At 32.0% G+C, this 17,435-nt stretch overlaps 3 protein-coding genes across 12 annotated transcripts in view; 2 read left to right on the top strand and 1 right to left on the bottom strand.

Annotated features, from left to right (window-relative positions):
* LOC144844810 (microtubule-associated serine/threonine-protein kinase 2-like) overlaps positions 1-6,268 on the top strand; it is a 71,461-nt gene extending 65,193 nt beyond the window's left edge. For 9 of the 10 annotated variants that reach the window (XM_078701877.1, XM_078701882.1, XM_078701879.1 and 6 more), the window contains 4 exons: positions 340-589; positions 709-959; positions 1,509-1,729; positions 2,008-6,268. In XM_078701877.1, coding sequence (XP_078558003.1) covers positions 340-589; positions 709-959; positions 1,509-1,729; positions 2,008-3,303 — 2,018 coding nt within the window. In that variant the 3' untranslated portion in view covers positions 3,304-6,268. The remainder of the gene's footprint in view (positions 1-339; positions 590-708; positions 960-1,508; positions 1,730-2,007) is intronic. The other variant, XM_078701880.1, reaches the window with a different exon arrangement.
* Positions 6,269-7,917: 1,649 nt separating this feature from the next.
* LOC144844335 (leucine-rich repeat-containing protein 40-like) lies at positions 7,918-13,421 on the top strand. The gene is made up of 13 exons (XM_078701195.1): positions 7,918-8,139; positions 8,594-8,775; positions 9,004-9,077; positions 9,220-9,349; positions 9,454-9,577; positions 9,661-9,803; positions 10,270-10,442; positions 10,764-10,854; positions 10,984-11,132; positions 11,285-11,392; positions 11,571-11,681; positions 12,231-12,494; positions 12,837-13,421. Exons 1-13 carry the CDS (start codon positions 7,995-7,997, stop codon positions 12,940-12,942), a joined length of 1,800 nt encoding a protein of 599 aa, XP_078557321.1. The 5' UTR covers positions 7,918-7,994; the 3' UTR covers positions 12,943-13,421.
* An 817-nt stretch (positions 13,422-14,238) lies between these two features.
* Positions 14,239-17,144, bottom strand: LOC144844357 (pre-mRNA-splicing factor 38A-like). Its single transcript, XM_078701229.1, has 8 exons — positions 16,985-17,144; positions 16,384-16,543; positions 15,754-16,003; positions 15,574-15,642; positions 15,302-15,405; positions 15,087-15,160; positions 14,830-14,899; positions 14,239-14,540 (listed from the first exon to the last, which is right to left on the bottom strand). The coding sequence occupies exons 1-8, from the start codon at positions 17,112-17,114 to the stop codon at positions 14,399-14,401; spliced, it is 999 nt and encodes a 332-aa protein (XP_078557355.1). The 5' UTR covers positions 17,115-17,144; the 3' UTR covers positions 14,239-14,398.
* Between the last annotated feature and the right edge of the window lie 291 nt (positions 17,145-17,435).

Raw genomic sequence — 17,435 nt, forward strand, 5'->3', positions numbered from 1 at the left:
AAGAAAAACACACCAACAAGATTGTTCCGAGATTTTTCGAGTGTGTGCATGTATTGCTTTGGTATTAACTGACCAATCATAGTAACGAAATAGCGCGCAACTATTCTTTCACAAGTATGCATGTGTGAAAACATGTAATAAGTAGGGAGATCAAACCTGGTTACAACTAGTTACAAGTTGTAACAGTTTATGCAGATGTGAAAAGGGTATTAGTTAATCATAAAAAATGTACTGTGTTTTTATACATTATCTTTCTGTTTTAACACCAACATCAGACTAAAGTTTCAAGCTTCTTTTGCAAATACAGTCTCTAAAAATGTCTTGTTTTTAATTTAACAGCACGTTCCGACCGATACAACCACACAGTTGAGACAGATGATGATGATGAAGAATTTCCAGATTATTCACATTTTTCGACTCTCTCACCACGCTTCAGCAAATCCTACAGTAGCCTTTCACAGTCATCAGATGATTCTGAAAAACGGGAACGAGCGAATTCATGCACTGAAACCGATTTGGATACATCATCAGATTTGAAAGAGGATTCCCTTCTCAAGACTGATAGCTCTGCTCCAAATTCTCCTAGACTGTAAGTAAAGGATTCACCTTTTCGTCATTACTAACAACCAGGCCCTGTATTTTACTATATTATGTTTGCTAAAATCTGTATTTGCATTATTTTCTTATGGTTTTCAATTTCCTTTTCAGTTGTAGCATGCTACGCAGTTCAAACACTGATTCTTCAACGAGCGAGACAACAGAAAACTCTCCAAGAACGCGGCGTCGACTAATGCGAAAGCCGAGTCTTAAGGATATGCTACCCAAGCTCTCCATCTCACTGGAGGAGGACATGGTAGAATGGCCTTGTATATCAACACCTAAAGGAGATGCTAGAAAGTCTCGTTCATCAGTTACAAAGTCTGCATCAATTAACACTCTTTCATTAGTCATTCCTCCAGGTACGTATATAGACTATTAAAAGAGTCAATTTTTATAATTCAATTTACCTTATTGTATAGTGGAGTTTGCTTTGAGTAGTAGCTTTGTGGTTATTAATCCCAGGGTCCTGCCAGTTCAAATCCTGTCCAATGTCAGATTTCACCAAATTAAGTAAATTTTCCATTTACATAAAAGCAATAACGACAAAGCTACTGACTAATTATAAGCTAACTTTAATCATACTATTTATAACTTTTTCTTTGCTTTTGATGATTGTTACTATATATTGTGTGCATGTTTGTTTAATTTATATTTTGTCCAGTCTATATCCTGCACAATATGTGTATATTATATGGCATTTTTCAAACTACTGTATAATGTAATAGTATGAACAGAACATAAGAACCATAGGTATATTTAATGTGAACATTTGCTGTGGCTTTATTTCATTTTGTCTTTTCATTGTAGAATTTTCCTTTGATGTTTTTATTTCAACCTTGTTGCATGATTGACTTTCCTTGTTGTGTTTTCATTTGTGTGTTTTGTCCTTTTTTTTTCTAATTACATAGAAGACCTCCAAGTTCCTTCTCCTTTAAATTCACCAATAGAATCAAGTCTTAGTTCCAGAGATGCATCACCTTCCAGAGATTTCTCACCAGCCATAGGACCGTTGAAGCCACCTATCATCATACAAAAGCGAGGACGGAAGGAACGGTTAGGATTCGAGCTGTCGGCCATCCGAGTCTACCTTGGTGATACTAATGTGTACACAATACACCACATTGTAAAGGTACGCTTTAAAATGTTATATTTAATTTATGTGATTATTTTCGTTTTTTATTTCAACCATATTTAAAGGTGACCCATTTTAAGTAGGTACAGAAAACTGACTTCAGGGGCCTCTAAAACAATTTCCTAAAATACAAATCAATCAAATCAAACTTTTACTGAACATGTAAAAATATACAAAATCAAGAAAAACATTTATTTATTTAAATAAAAATATGAAATTACCTGCATTACTAAAGCAGATTTTTAGTAATTGAACATAATGTCATTTTCTTCCAGAATGTTGATACAGAAAGTGATGTTTACAAAGCAGGATTACAAAAGAATGATCTTGTTACACATATCAACAGTAAACCTGTTCAGGGTCTACTTCATACCGAAGTAATTCAACTTATAGCTGGCACCACAAATCAGCTGAGCATACGTGCTTTACCTATTGAACACACCACCATCAAAAGTGGTGGCCGAAAAAGAAATCCATCCATCAGTAAAATGGCCAAGAGAAAAAAAAGAAATCGCAGACGAGACATCCGAAGGAGTTCTATTGTGAGAAGATCAAGTCTGAATCGACGTAGCCTTGTTGAAGGATCTCATGTCCATATGCCTTCACCTTTGACCGGAAGCAAAAGTATTGGTTCACTTCATCGAATAGCTGGTGATTATGTAACACGTTCTCCAACGTTATTGAAAACACAGCGTTCTCCATTCAGTGCACTTACTGATGATCACCGGACATCTTCTACTAATAGTTCGCCGTGTTCCAGTGGACCAAATTCACCGGCATCATCACACTTTTCTTCGAGGCCAAGCAGTTTATCAGGATTGCTTTCACAAAGATCTATTGGGAATCGCGGACATCGTAGAAAATCTGTGGGACATATACCTGTTTCGCCATTAGCAAGGACTCCAAGTCCTTCGCCTATGCCAACATCACCAGTGAGGAGTTCAAGTCCACTTGCAATTCATACTCATTCACCTGGCAGTTCTAATTTGACTCAGTCATATCCAATTCAGAACTTATCATTTGCTTCACCAATGAAAAAGAAGTTGAATAAAAGAACTCATGATACTCCACCTTCTCCTCTTTTAAGAAGAGCACTCTCTCCAGATAGAGAAAAAATGTCTTTGTCGTCTGAGTACCTGGAACCTCATGTGAGAAGCAAGTCTGAATCTGGAACTGATTTTCTGCTTAGAAAGACATCTTCATTTGGAAGGTGTACCAAACCAGATTTTTTACGAGCTCGCTTTGAAAAAGATTTAGAAAAAGAAAGACGAAAGGCTGAAGCAAAGGAAAAGAAGGAGAAAAAAGAGGAAGCAAAAGTTGAAGAAGAAAAGAAAGAGGAAAAACCTTCAAAGCCTACTAAAGCTGATAAGAAAGCCAAAAAAGATAAAAGTGATGAAACAAATAAGGAGGAAAAGAAGACAGCTAGATCAGAACAAAAGGAAAAGAAAGAGAAAGAAAAGAAAGTTAAAGAGAAAAAAGACAAAGCTGATAAGGACAAGAAAGAGAGTTCAAAGGGAGATAAAAGTGGAAAGAAAAATGAAGAAGTTGATAGTAGAGTAACCAGTTTGTAAAGCTTCATTGTTTGATTTGAAGTGAAACTCTTGAACTATTTGCAGACAATAAAATGTTTGAACATTGTCTATATCTAACTAACTATTGATCGTTTACCAAATATTGCAGATTTTCTTGGAAAATTAATGGATATTGTCATTGAGAGAATGACCGGACACAATCGTTTGGAAATGATTTTTTTTACATTGAAAAATAGAAGAGACTAATTCAGTGAATTTTTGCAGTAGGTTATTTACAATTTGTAATGTTTATATATTAATCTTGGAAAAATAATAATTTGTAATATTTTCATCTCAATTATATACATTTATACCTTTTTATAATCACCTCCAAACAATTTTATTGAACACTGGTCTATTAAATATTTCAAAAATTTAGTTAATTATTTTGACAAATTTTTCTTCATTCTAAACCACTTGGCAAAATTCACGAGCTCTGATTGGTTGCATATTTTCTGCGTCACAAAATGTAGAAAGAAATATTAATACACATGCATACCACCACTTTGTTTTCGCACGAATTCAGGAAGGAAAAAATATCTAAACTAGATAAATTAAGATCAAAGATATCTACCTTGCTTTATTACAATTAATTATATCAATCAGTGACAACAATTTTACAAATTTGGGAAGATATATAAACTTATGCATGTTATATACTGTAACTTGTATGTTAATTGTTATATTAGTACATGGATGATTAATTTTCATTCTAAAATGGACAAATAATAATCATTTTATACTCTTTAATTTGTAATCTTTATACTAGCTTCTTTAACAGTGTGCGTTTCTTTTCAGTATAAACACAAGTTTGTGCTTTATTTCATTGCTAAAGAGACATTTTTAAAGATATTGGAGGTATAATATATTGTACAGTATCTAGTTGCTCCCGGATGGCATTAAAACAATTTTACATAATTATTACACTTTTAATTCCATGTAATAATTGTGTGACCATTGAAATGTAAAACATGTACTTGCATATAGATGCATCACATTGTTGTTATGTTTCTAAATGGTATTTAAAATAAGGTATTTGCATGTTGTATATTTTATGGCTGATTTTGAAGTAGAAGGTAAGCTGTTGAAAGAATTGTATTCAGCATAAATTATTTGTTTTTCGAAAACAATATTTATACTTTTACATTACTAATCTCATAGTATTGTGGGATGTTATTATAAGAAGCTGTTTTCTTATAAAGAGATGAACATTACACATGTTGAGCATGTTGTTCATTTCTGTCTATGTTGATTGATTCACATAAAACCCATGATTTAAGCCAGGTTGGTGTAATGGAAAATAATTTATTACCAAACTAATTGAGAAAAACTTTGTACACAATTTACTAGCATGCACTGATATTGTGACCTAGTCTTTATTCATTTCAGTGAATCTGATTTAATCAAGATTTTTAGACATAACAATAAAAACTTACTTAGCTATGCTAAAAAAATGTGTTTTGCAAAATAGTGTACAACTAGCTTAAGCTGTAAAATTTTCAGATTTTTAAAAAATTGATATCTTTTTCTGAAAGTTCAATTTTCTAATTTTGAAAGAAATTAAGTTTTTTTCTGAAAGTTCAATCTTCTAATTTTGAAAGAAATTGAGATCTTTTTCTGAAAGTTCAATTTTCTAATTTTTTCTGAAAGTTTTATGAGTTTTTTTTCTGAAAGTTTTATGAGTTTATCTGATCTTGAATTTATAGAAAATGACATAAATTCATTTCATTGGTACCTTGAATGATATTTTGTCTAGAATGTAATGTTGGATTTTTTTGTTTCTATATCTGTATTCATTTTTGCAATATGGTACTTTAATCACAAAGCCAAAATGTTGGAATAATTGTTAAATTACAAAAGAAAGACACATAAATTGTATTTATAATTATTTCAGCATAAATATATATTTTTATTTTAATGAATCAATCTTTTAATTTACAAAATTACTTTTATACAGATAGTGGTTATATATTGAAGATAATTAATATGCGATATAAAAATTATATTATAATACATTTTTTTTTATAAACATTTAACATTAGTGTTTCATTTTATTTTAAATTTTTATGTAATTTGTTTGATATTTATACAATAGTCACAACAATTTTACAACTTGAAATTGTTAATTAATGAATGAAGTTAATGATTACAACCTGATTAATATTGATTATGTCCCGTACAATTGGTAGATTGTTGCTGTTGCCTTACATATGCCCACACTAAACTTGCCCCTAGTCTCCGGTTTATTTTTTCAGTTTTTTTTGTATTCCTAATATTAGTATAGTTAAAGGTATGACACGCGATGTTTTTAAGAATATTAAGCCAAATCTAGACTGTCCACCCCTTTAAAACCATCTAAGCTAATACCACTTTCATGGTTATTGAATTGACTAAAGATAATATTTTGTGAATTGATTATTATAGATTAAGTATTATCTTATGACTCAACCTTGATGTTAATATTGAGTTAAAAGTTTTATCTTGTAGTGGTGATATATTCTAGACAGCACAAACTCCTATATAGCCTGGTTTCCATCAAATATTTACTATATTTGTCTTTTCTTACTAACAAAAAGTCAAGGTCATGTAATACAGAAAACAGTTTGGGTATTGGGAGTATTTTGCACTGATAGATAATGTAATGATTTAATGGAAGCCTGGCTTTGGTGAAAGGTTTGTGCATACACTGAGAATACCATAAAATTAGTCGCACATTCACTTAGTGGAAACATTCCAAATGTATATAGATGTAAAGAAATTGAAAGTATGTAAATTTAAATGCCCTGCTGTACTAGATGTGTAAATAGTGTATGTCACTTATCCTTGTAAAAATATAAAAATATGTAATAATTGTGAAATGGATCATGAAGAGATAATATGCTTGCATTGTTCAACTGCAGTGCTAACTTTGTGTACTCTTGCTAACTTGAAAGAATAAAGCAGTGTATGTTAGTAGTGTGGTGAATTTGTTTTTATAAGAATGTTTATTTGTGTTTTCAGATGTATTGATCTTCGTTTCAACTGCATTTATGATATTCCATCCATCTTTCAAATTTATTGACAATATTCATATTATATTCATATATATGTTATTCATCATAATACATCATGAAAAGGATCATGTCAATAATATATAAGATAAAAACAATAAATCCTGTAATAAAAACATGATACAGTATCATAATCTTCATGTATTTATCATATATTAATCATTCTTTCTACAAACTGCACTAGTCAGGATGGCATTGCATTTCACAATTATACAACAGTAGTGGTAAAATCAGAGTGCTTACTAGAATTAACCTGTTGCATAAAAAAACAGTAACAAATCGCGCTGTGCCGTTATATTTCAGAGGACGGAATCATTAGGAAACTAAATTACTACTTTTCTAAACTCTACCCAAAGTACGTCTGGAAAAAGAGAGTCTATGAGGGCTCACGGTTGAACGATTTTGGACTCTCGCCCTTTGATTGGTTGACACGAATCAACACATTGCGGAAGAATTTTCTCACGTGTGCCGTGAAGTCACGTTGTTTCTGAGGAATATTTAATAAACATGTAATATCATATTTCATTGAATTTTACAATGTTGATATACAAAATATATTACTAACAAGAAATATTTCTTACAAAAAACGCTGCTCGACATTAAAATTAATCATTGTTCTTTTGATTAATTTATGATTAATTATTAAAAAGATGTCCTTTAATCGCAAAGATACATACAAATCACAGATAGTTCTTTAATTATGAATCACATGCCCATTTTTTCACTAGTTAATTGTATACACAGCATTTGAAGACATGTGTACCTTTCCAACAATGTATTATTTGCCAACAAAATATTAATCTACTAATTCAAAAATGGCATTTAAAAATGGTCAATTTTTTAACTTTAATGTGCTGTAGACTGTTTGTCTGTAACCTCAACCTGAACTGTAGGCATGCAACTGAATACCCTCTAGAATGTTCAAGTGAAAATTCTTCCACAATCTTTGATTCGCGTCAACCAATCAAAGGGCAAGAATCCAAAATCGTTCAACCGTGAACCCTCATAGACTCTTTTCCCAGACGTTTTTTGGGTCCAGCAGCTGGGACCTATAAATTATAGTCGAGTTTCCATTTTAGCAAAACTGTAGGCCTTAAATACTAAAGCTACCGCTATGAAACAGCTTATTAATGAATATGTCCTCATAGGACATAGCTGGCTATCTAGAGCAGCGGCGCGAAAACCGTAATTTTATGTAATTATTTTTTATCTAAAATTATGGTGTAGTCTAGTATAGATCATACAATTTCCGACTAGACTGAGGGCGCAATTTGTTTACTTCGTTCGTGGCTAAAAAACATTATTTTTTTGGCGATGTTTTAGATCCTATATTTCGAAAACTACAAGTCAAATTTTCATAATTCTTTCTTTATTATAATATATTGATACAAAATACTAACAGGAAATATATAATTTGTTCTGCATCGTTATCTCTATTTAATAGTAGCCTAAAAAGTATAGTTTAGACGGTATATGATGTACACTGCTGCAACAAGAAAAAAGTTTTATCCACCGTTGGTGGCGGTACAACCGTTACCAAATTTATTTTTTTCGAATCGACGAAAGTGTACTTACCTAGAGGGCTAGGCCTACTCCTAAGCAAATTTTGAGTTAGAATTTGTGTTATTATTGAGTGCTAGTATGTCTAAGCATGGACGACAGGCATTTAACAAAAGAGCAGGTTTCCAGAAACCACAAGAGCCTACTTCTGGGGTATCTGCTGCATTATTAAAGCAAGGAAGACGAAGCGGTCAACTTAACTTATCGAGCAGAGAGTTAACAACCGGTAAGAGGCCATGACAAGCGGCGAGCTGGCTGTCTGTGTGCGTGTTGTAGGGAGGCCTAGGTAGCTGGGCCATAGCCTCATAGGCGTTATAATTCATTTATTTATTTAATATTATTAACTTTAAAGCACTAGGCCTAGAAGCTTAGTAGTAGTATAATTAATCATATAAATAGCAATTCTGTTGATTTTGTTATACATTATTAATTTATTAAATATAGGCCTAATATTCGTGTGTTTAATAATAATTAATATTTACTTATTTTATTATGCATATCTTTTTTGCTGTCTGACTGATGATACAGATTTTTGTCAAATTATTTTTTAACAAGCAACCTTCATTGTCTTAACAACAATAAAAATAAAGGCTTTCCTCTGTCATGATGATACAGCACCAGCTGTTACGTTGGTTGTCATTTATGAATGACTAGTTTTCATTTATTTGGTCTACTCTTAGTTCCAGACGCTGTATGGCGAATAAACCAGGATGTACCAGAGGAAGCTAAGACCGTATCATTGGACAACACAGAAGATCGTTGGTGGGAACAAACGGATCTTACCAAACTAATTCTTGCATCCAACAAATTACAAGAGATTTCAAATGACATACGAGAACTTGGAGCTTTAACTGTTTTAGATGTAAAGTCTTTAGTTACTAATGAATATAACCTGTAGCATTTAACTATACAAAATACAGAGAAGTATAGCAGGAATCAAACATTTAATAAATATAGTGCCATGAATCCACCATAATGACAAAAGCCCAAGTGAAAACATTGTTAATGTGTAGAGATATATAATGTACAGTCAAACCCAAATTGTTTACATATTTATCTGATTATACTTTTTTTTCTAATAATGTGATAGGTTCATGACAATGTATTGACTAGCCTGCCAGGTGCACTTGGTGATTTGGAACAGTTACAACGTTTTAATGCAAGGTAGCTTTACTGTATAGATTATCAACAGTTTAACAGAATTTCCTAGTGTGTACCTATGTTTAATAAGTATATCCACATGTAACCATTGTTCCAGGTAGCATGTGAAACCTCTGTAACTTGGTTTGATTGTTTATCTTTCCAGCCACAACCAGCTGACATGTATACCAGATAGTCTTTGGCGTGTTACCAGTTTAACTGTTCTTAACCTTCAACATAACCAGCTAACAGAACTACCTGGTGGAATTGGTGAATTGCGGTACCTTGAAGAGTTGGTTTGTAATTTCTATTTTCTTCTGATTTTGCTATTGTTTCCAACATTAAAAGACACTTTTTTGTGGTTTTTATGGCTTATTGGTTACATTTATCTTTGTTACAGAACCTGTCCAACAACCAATTACAAGTGATTTCCACATCTATTGGTGGGCTTTCTCGCTTACGTATACTCAATTTGTCAGAAAATAAACTGACAAGTATTCCATACAGCTGTGGAATGCTCAAAAGTAAGTTTATCACTTATTAAGTAAAAAATATAGTGGTAGAATGGGATATATAACTTATCCATCTATTATATTATTCATTGCAGATGTCATCACCATGGATTTAAATAATAACCAAATTGAGCAGATTCCGGAAGAGGTTGGAAGAATGTCATCACTTCAACAACTTTACCTACGTCACAACCGTCTCGCGTATCTTCCACTTCTACCAGATTGCACCTCAATTAAGGTAAATTATTACACACAATTAGTAGTGACACTGACAGTGAAAACAGTCAGAGTGTTTGCACTCTGATGCCAGAAGTTTAAAAATGTCACATTCAAAATGACAAAGTTGGGGACAAAGACAAGTGTAATCTAGATCTTAAGGATCAAACTAGTTTGACAAAAAAAAGTGTTATGTGCCCAAATATGGTAGTGATATGCCCAAATATGGTAGTGATATGCCCAAATATGGTAGTGATATGACACCATCATGTCCATATATGGGCACATCACATATTTTTGTCACATAAAATTTGATAGTGTAGACAGAGCTTTAGAACCAGGTTTCTTGTGACATTAGAGAGCTATCAATGTCTATTATTATTCATACACATTCACACAAATACATTTTCACATAATTTGTTTAGCACTACACAAGCTACTGTAGGGGTGAATGTTGCTGAATAAATGTTATAAACAAATATTTTCAGGAGTTGCATGTTGGTAATAACAGAATATCTGAAATAACTGCTGAGCATTTAGAACATTTGACCTCTGTTTCTGTACTTGACCTTCGGGATAACAAAGTCAAAGAGTTACCAGAAAAAATAATTCTTCTACAAGAACTCAATAGACTGGATTTGTCAAACAATGACCTAAGCACGTGAGTATTAAATCTGAAACAGAATTATATTAGATAGATAGATTATACAATTTTAAATGTGATGGTGATACCAGGGAGTTGTTAATATGTGATACAGTAGAACCGACACATTCAGGAGTGTCCTCTGAATAGGATTGGCTGCAGTAATGTTAAAACATATGCTTCCCCTTGTTTGGTTCACAGTTCTAAAAGCGGCCTCTTCTTTGTAACTCATAGAAAGTTTTAATACCTAGATTTAATTGTTGAGAAATATAACACTCGCGTTTCCATTTCATTAACATTTTGATAAAATGAATCAAATTGTGTTTTATATTTTTCCAGCCTTCCATTCAAACTTGGAACTCTTCCATTACTCAAGTCTTTAGTATTAGAAGGTAATCCTATGAGAGGTATACGACGTGACATTGTCAGGGTATGTACATTATAATATGGACAAAATGAATCATCATGTCCCAAATTAAAAGATATGAGATACAGAAAGAAGAACTCCACTTTGAATATGAATTGATATCATTTCGCTTGTTTATTTTTTTTTATACAGAGAGGGACAGTTGGTCTGATGAAATACCTCAGAGATAGGATCCAAGAAGAACCAGCAGAGACAACTAATGACACTGGAGCTGGTGATGACATTCAATCTGGTATAATAGGATCAACTACAACTGTGTCAGGGAAGACTCTTGATTACAGGTAGAAAAAAAGGAAGATCAAATCTTTAAAGATAATTTGAGAACCATTAATTCCAATAAACTGAAGCAATTTGAGAAATTCTTTGACAATTATAATACATTTTGTCATTATTTTATTAACTATGATTTGGTTTTTATTCTTATCTTCAATAGCCAAAAGAAAGCAAACTCTGTTCCTATTGACTTATGGGAGCCAGCACAGACCAATGAAGTAACTGTTGTGAATTTTAGCAAAAATGCTCTGACTGAAGTTCCTGAAAAGTAAGATAAATTATACTTGTTTTTAAGTGCTTTACTGTACTGTACTTACGTTTTACACTGTAGTATTGCTGACAAGTGATGTGTATGTGTCCCTATTGTATTGCTCAATAATATTCATGAATACATATTTGTGTTTCAAATTTTTATTTTACTCTAGTACATAAATAATTTTTTACAGCATCATTTTGTTATCAAAATCCGTCCAAGAGGTTAATTTGGGTTTCAACAAAATTACTAAGATGCCAGTGGAGATGCAAATGATGGTCAAACTAACGTCACTTGATTTAAGGTAAGGGTTAGTGGTTGGCTTTCATATGTATTGTTTTGATTTTTCTACTATAATCATTTTAAATTATTATTATGATTATTAGATTATTTTAATCTAATCTAATAATCACAAGATAGTCATTAATCATTAGACATTAATCGCTATCATGTAACAGTACTGTATACAATAAGAGATGGATAGTAAAGTAAGGTTTGCCCTACAACCTTGCTTTCAAAAGAGTAAAGTTGAGAATGTTTTGATACAACCATATTCTGGAGTACAGAAGGCAGTTATAGCATAGCTAGCAACTGACTTTACCAGTGTTTATTTGCTATGCAAACCTGTCAATATTATAAGTAATGATGTGCCTTTGCCTAAGACTAGTGGCTATATTCACCAATCACACTTGAGTGAGATATTGCCCTGAAGTATTAAGTATTTCACTTGAATTGTATTTAATTTTAAGGGTAAGTGTTTCCCTTATCCTAAGTGTGAATGGTGAATATGGTCTCAGGTGCTCATATTACAGTAGTAATGTATGTTAATACAATCATAATGCTCTCATCATAGGTGCAATGCATTGAGTAACTTACCGAGTGAGTTTAGCAGTATGAGTGAGATGCGTGAACTGATCATCTCTAGCAATCGATTCAAAGACCTACCAGATGTAGTGTACACATGGAGTAAGCTAGAGGTTATATTGGTCAGCGAGAACAAGCTTACATCAATTGATGTTACATCTTTGAGAAAATTGCCGAAATTGTCAAGTCTGGACATGACCAATAATGATATAGGGGAGGTTCCACCAGAGCTGGGCTTGGTAGAATCACTCAGGTAAACATATAATAATATATTTTTAATGTGGTGTATCTTAAATAATCAAAAGAACTATTAATAGCCAGCAATAATAATGTTAAGGCATTACATGTTCATGTTCAGGCTAAATAATATACCCGGTTAAGTTAGATACCCACTAAAATTAGCGTGGTCCATGAAACCAATTTCCCAGGTAAATTAACTAAGCCTGAATGGGCCTATACTGTAATTGCATGTATCTGTGAGTGAAATGTGTTATTATTGGGTATCTAGGTCTAGCCTATCACATACATTATATTTTTTTTAATGTTCGTATACCTAAACATCTTGTTTAATTGGTCTATATATTTTCCTATTTAGATCTTTGCAGCTTAATGGAAACCGATTCCGCAACCCACGTCCAGCTGTCCTCAACAAGGGTACAGTTTCCCTGTTGGCCTATCTACGAGATCGAATACCAACATAAATATTTAGTTTGAATATATCTATATCATATCAAAGCTAAATTATATTAGACTTACTTAACAATAAAAAACAGACATTACAATTTTGGACTTAGAATAGACTCGGGATTGGTATAACTGTACAGATTTGCTCCGATGATGGGCTGCATGCGCAACATGAACAGCAAAAATCTATACTGCATTAATAGCCTAAAAAGCTCACATTAAATTACACTATAATATTGTACCTTGTAATGTAATTACGTTTAAAGTGGCAGGATTTATTTGGCCGATACAGGCACTATAAAGCAGTATATTTTAATTTAAAGACAAAGTTGTTTATTAATTGTAGTATGATGACCACCAAATAACTTTCAGTTTAAATTTTTATTTTTTTTTTGTAAAATAAAATTATATATTGCTAATGAAATATGTTTTATAGTGCCAATATTTGTATTAGAATGGAGTGGCTACTGCAGCTGAAATAAATGTTATAATCTTACTTTTGTGTGTGCCATTATTCAATGTAGTTTTCATTACACCATGAAGTATTTGTTTTTGTTTATTGTTACTATACACTGTACATTCTTCCTCCAGTTATTTAGTGTATACCATAATGTACACACCTAAATAAATTCATGTCGTTTTATTGGACGATTGTGGGTCACATGGTGTGGAATATTGAACAGTTTTGTTCAATAGTACTTTTTTTCATGTATGAAAAAAAAACAACTTAATAATGAATGTTTATGAGTGGAATGAGGTGATTGATGAAAGGTTATATTTCAACAAGGTGAACCAAGAATATAAACTTTTATTATTTGTTTTATATACTGTAACATCTAAATAGATTCCTGTCATTTGAATCAGATTGAATAAAGGGTAGCACCAGTAGGCCTACATTTGATTCACATTGAAACTGAAACATTGATTTGTTTTTTTATAATATGTTAAACATATTTATTTGGATTTTATAAAACACCTACTGTATGGTTAATTATGTCAACAAACAACCAAACAATCCTAGGCCTAACCTAATAATAGTAATATGATACAGTACTAATATTGGAGGCCTATCATTCAGGCAACTGGAACTCATCTAGGCTTAAGGCCTACCTTTTTATTCAATCTGATAGGAATATATTTAGATGTTATATAAAACAAATAATGAAAGGTTATATTTCAATGAGGCTTCAACCTTTCATCATTCTCCTCATGCCATTATTTGTACCATTACACTCATTATTTGTATAATAATCTGGCACTGTAAATACACCCAACAAAGAGAAAGTGACTAAAATAAAATATTTAAAAAATGCTTTTATTGAAACCTTCAAACCTGTTTAGCAACAGACGTATACACTCTTCACTTTATTTTCTCATTTGCACTATTTCAATATTAGGAATGATGGAAATATCTTCAACATAATAGGCATACAATTTTTAAAAACTGATGGTAAGAATCAACAAGTTTTTAATTCATTTCAATGGTGGAAGTCCAAGAGATGCACGTAATGCATTAGCTTCTGCAATCTCATCAGATTCATTCTTTTTCTCTCGTTTGCTTTCATGTTTGTGATCTCTCTCGTGTCTACTCCTTTTAGTCTTGTGTGATTTCCGCCTGTGAAAGATATAATTTATTTTTTCACAACTATGAATTATGATTATAAAACTAACAAGAATAATAAAATTAGTTTTAAAAAAGCAACCCAAGCCATGACGCAGTGAACTAATTTGGCGCCCCTGACACTCCCCAAAAGGAAACTGCAACTAAGCTTTTTTTTAACAAAACCGTAAGATAAAAAAACAAATTTTGGACATATTGAAGCGATGAAATGTTTGAGGACCGTTCAAAAACAGAAGGTTTGTAAATGAGACAGGTTGTCTGTATTTTATTTTGTGTAACTTACCGATCATCATCATCTGCATGTCTATGGCTTCTATGTTTATCAGTGTGCTCCCTATCTCTATGACGCCGTTCTTTAAGGAAGAAATGAAAATAATATTTAGTAATATAATGGGTTAATTTGTCTGTTGGCATTTACTTTAAAGCAGGAAAAATGAAATTGAATATACTCCGGCAAAGAATTTGTATCTATAAATAGGTAAATATTATAAATATATAAAAATGACAATTCAACACCCATAAGAGTTAAATAAAGCTTACCTGGTGATCTTGATCGCCGCCTTTCTCTTGATCGACTTCTCCTTCGCCTATGAGGTGAATCTCGCCTTCGCCTACTGAAGAAAAATAAAAGTTAAAAAATGAGTGAAGCTCATGAGAAGAATATACAAGTGTGTCTAAATTAAGTACGTACTGAATCTTTCTCAAACTTTACTTAAAGTTACTTTATTACTGTAATATACATTACAAATATTTACCTTCTATAAGGTGATCGTGATCTACTTCTTCGATACCTTGGTGATGGACTTCGTCTTGAACGATCACGATCCCTATATCGATCAGGTGAACGACCTCTACTATCCTATGTTTTAAAAAAAGTATCATTTTAATTAAATATTATTAAATTTATAGCAAACTACTACACTTTTTTGACCAGGTTTATTTACCTATATAGATAATATAATAAAACATAAATTGTTTTTGTTGAAATTTCTCTATAATTATGCGAATAGCTTTACTGTACTGTTACCTTAATAATTTCTTCCTCCTCATCACTTGAACTTTCCATAACCTCTAAGTCTTCTTCCAACGCACTAACCTGAATAAAACAAAGTTTATTTAAAACAAATTAACAAATAATATAAAAAATACAGCTATAATATTTTGTTTCAATATTAATCAAAAAAGAAAACAAATTCTATAACCATACTCTGAGTTCTAACTTTTCAGATTCTTCCAGTATATAGCGCTTCTGAATTCTTGGTAAAATAATACTACACACACGCTCTTCATGAAGAAGTTGGTCAATGAACTCATCAATATGTGTTAACTCGTATCCTCCATTGTTGTTCTGAAATCGAATCTTTCTGTAATCATTGTACAGTGGTTCCAGGTACTTGTATATTTCAACACTCTCTCCTATAAGTCGCAGGTACATAGCACCTAAACAACGTACATACCTAAAAAATAATAATTTGGTGAGACATGTTTCTGTAGTAACAAGTTTTACTCAAACTGTTTTGAACTTAATCACAACTAAAGAATACTGTTCTGGTTTTGGAGAAGTTTTTAAGAGTCGGAAGTCTAAAACTGTACAGTATATTTAATAACTCAATCTACTATATACTTTACTTAAAAGAGTAGAATTTGTACTACAGTATATGTTGATATCAATAAATTATTATTGCAAAATGTGTTTTTTAAATATTTAGCTTTAGTTCTTTTTACGTCATTTATTACTGTACAAAGAAAAATCAGCCACTGAAAGTGTTTTTAAATTAAGATTATACACACAGTAATTACTGAATTTTAATCGAAAAATTTCTTATTGGCTACTTACTTAAAATCATCATTCTTTATGAATTCAATAACAATGTCCTTTTCTGGTTGGATCTGTAACATTTTAAGTATGAGACAAAGAAAAGGAGACGGTTTCACGTTTCCACCAAAAACTCCTCCAATGTAACGCAATTCCATGGCTTTGTCAACAAGAAGTTCAGCTAGAAAAATATAGTGATGATAGATTAGGATACTATTACTAGTATTATTAACTAGCTAGGTATCTACTACTACTGTAAATAATTGTATTAATATGATATAGGATATAAAATATATAAAAAAATAATATTATATATAGTCACTATATCAGTAATAAAGTACAAGCTAAGCTTACTAACTAGATTAGTAGTTACTAGTAGGCCTAGCCTACACCAAGAGCGCCAGCAGACAGGGCTGACAACTAGACTAAAACTAATCCTCGTCGAAGTCTATTATACCTAGGCTGCCCTTATCAGGACATATGGGGAACAACGGCAGGGTCCCGGCTTGCTTCGACCCGTCAAGTCGAAAAGCAACAAGCCGCTTTATTCAAGATTCCTGAACCCTAGTAAATAAAGGTGTATTATATCGACTCTACACCAAATTAGTACATAAAAACATACCACTGAGGGCAAAGCATTGTTCCTTCCAATACTTCGACTCATATATCCTTGATCTTGTGATCTTTTCCACTAAATATTGAGGATTTGTTCCTTTGACACTATTCGCGTCCTTTACCGTGCGATTCGCCATTTTAATTTGTTGACTTCATCCTCGACTTTTTGTTAATTAAAATGTTAAAAATTATTATTAATTATTTAGTTAATAATTAATCATTTAGAGCCATAATAAATTGTATCTATAAATTTAATAATTATTATTTAATTTATATTTAGTTATATCTGACATTAAATTACAAAGCCTATAATTATTACTACTGCCCCTCAATACATTTGTTTAGTTACTGTTAGCAGTCGGTCAGCCAATGCGCATGCGGTAACAAGGGATTTCCCCTTTTTCCAAATAAGTTTCTACCACACCGCGTCTGGTTTCGAGAATATGTTTTTATTCAAT

Source organism: Antedon bifida, chromosome 6, assembly GCF_963402885.1.
Source record: "Antedon bifida chromosome 6, ecAntBifi1.1, whole genome shotgun sequence".
In the NCBI taxonomy this organism is placed as follows: domain Eukaryota; kingdom Metazoa; phylum Echinodermata; class Crinoidea; order Comatulida; family Antedonidae; genus Antedon; species Antedon bifida.

Excerpts from the sequence above, each read along its gene's own strand:
- LOC144844335 (XM_078701195.1), top strand. The coding sequence starts at position 7,995 with ATGTCTAAGCATGGACGACAGGCATTTAACAAAAGAGCAGGTTTCCAG. Across the intron at positions 8,776-9,003 it reads GAGCTTTAACTGTTTTAGAT|GTTCATGACAATGTATTGAC; the intron begins GTAAAGTCTTTA and ends ATAATGTGATAG. Across the intron at positions 10,443-10,763 it reads TCAAACAATGACCTAAGCAC|CCTTCCATTCAAACTTGGAA; the intron begins GTGAGTATTAAA and ends ATATTTTTCCAG.
- LOC144844357 (XM_078701229.1), bottom strand. The coding sequence starts at position 17,114 with ATGGCGAATCGCACGGTAAAGGACGCGAATAGTGTCAAAGGAACAAAT. Across the intron at positions 15,643-15,753 it reads CTGAAAAGTTAGAACTCAGA|GTTAGTGCGTTGGAAGAAGA; the intron begins GTATGGTTATAG and ends TGTTTTATTCAG. Across the intron at positions 15,406-15,573 it reads AGGAGGAAGAAATTATTAAG|GATAGTAGAGGTCGTTCACC; the intron begins GTAACAGTACAG and ends TTTAAAACATAG.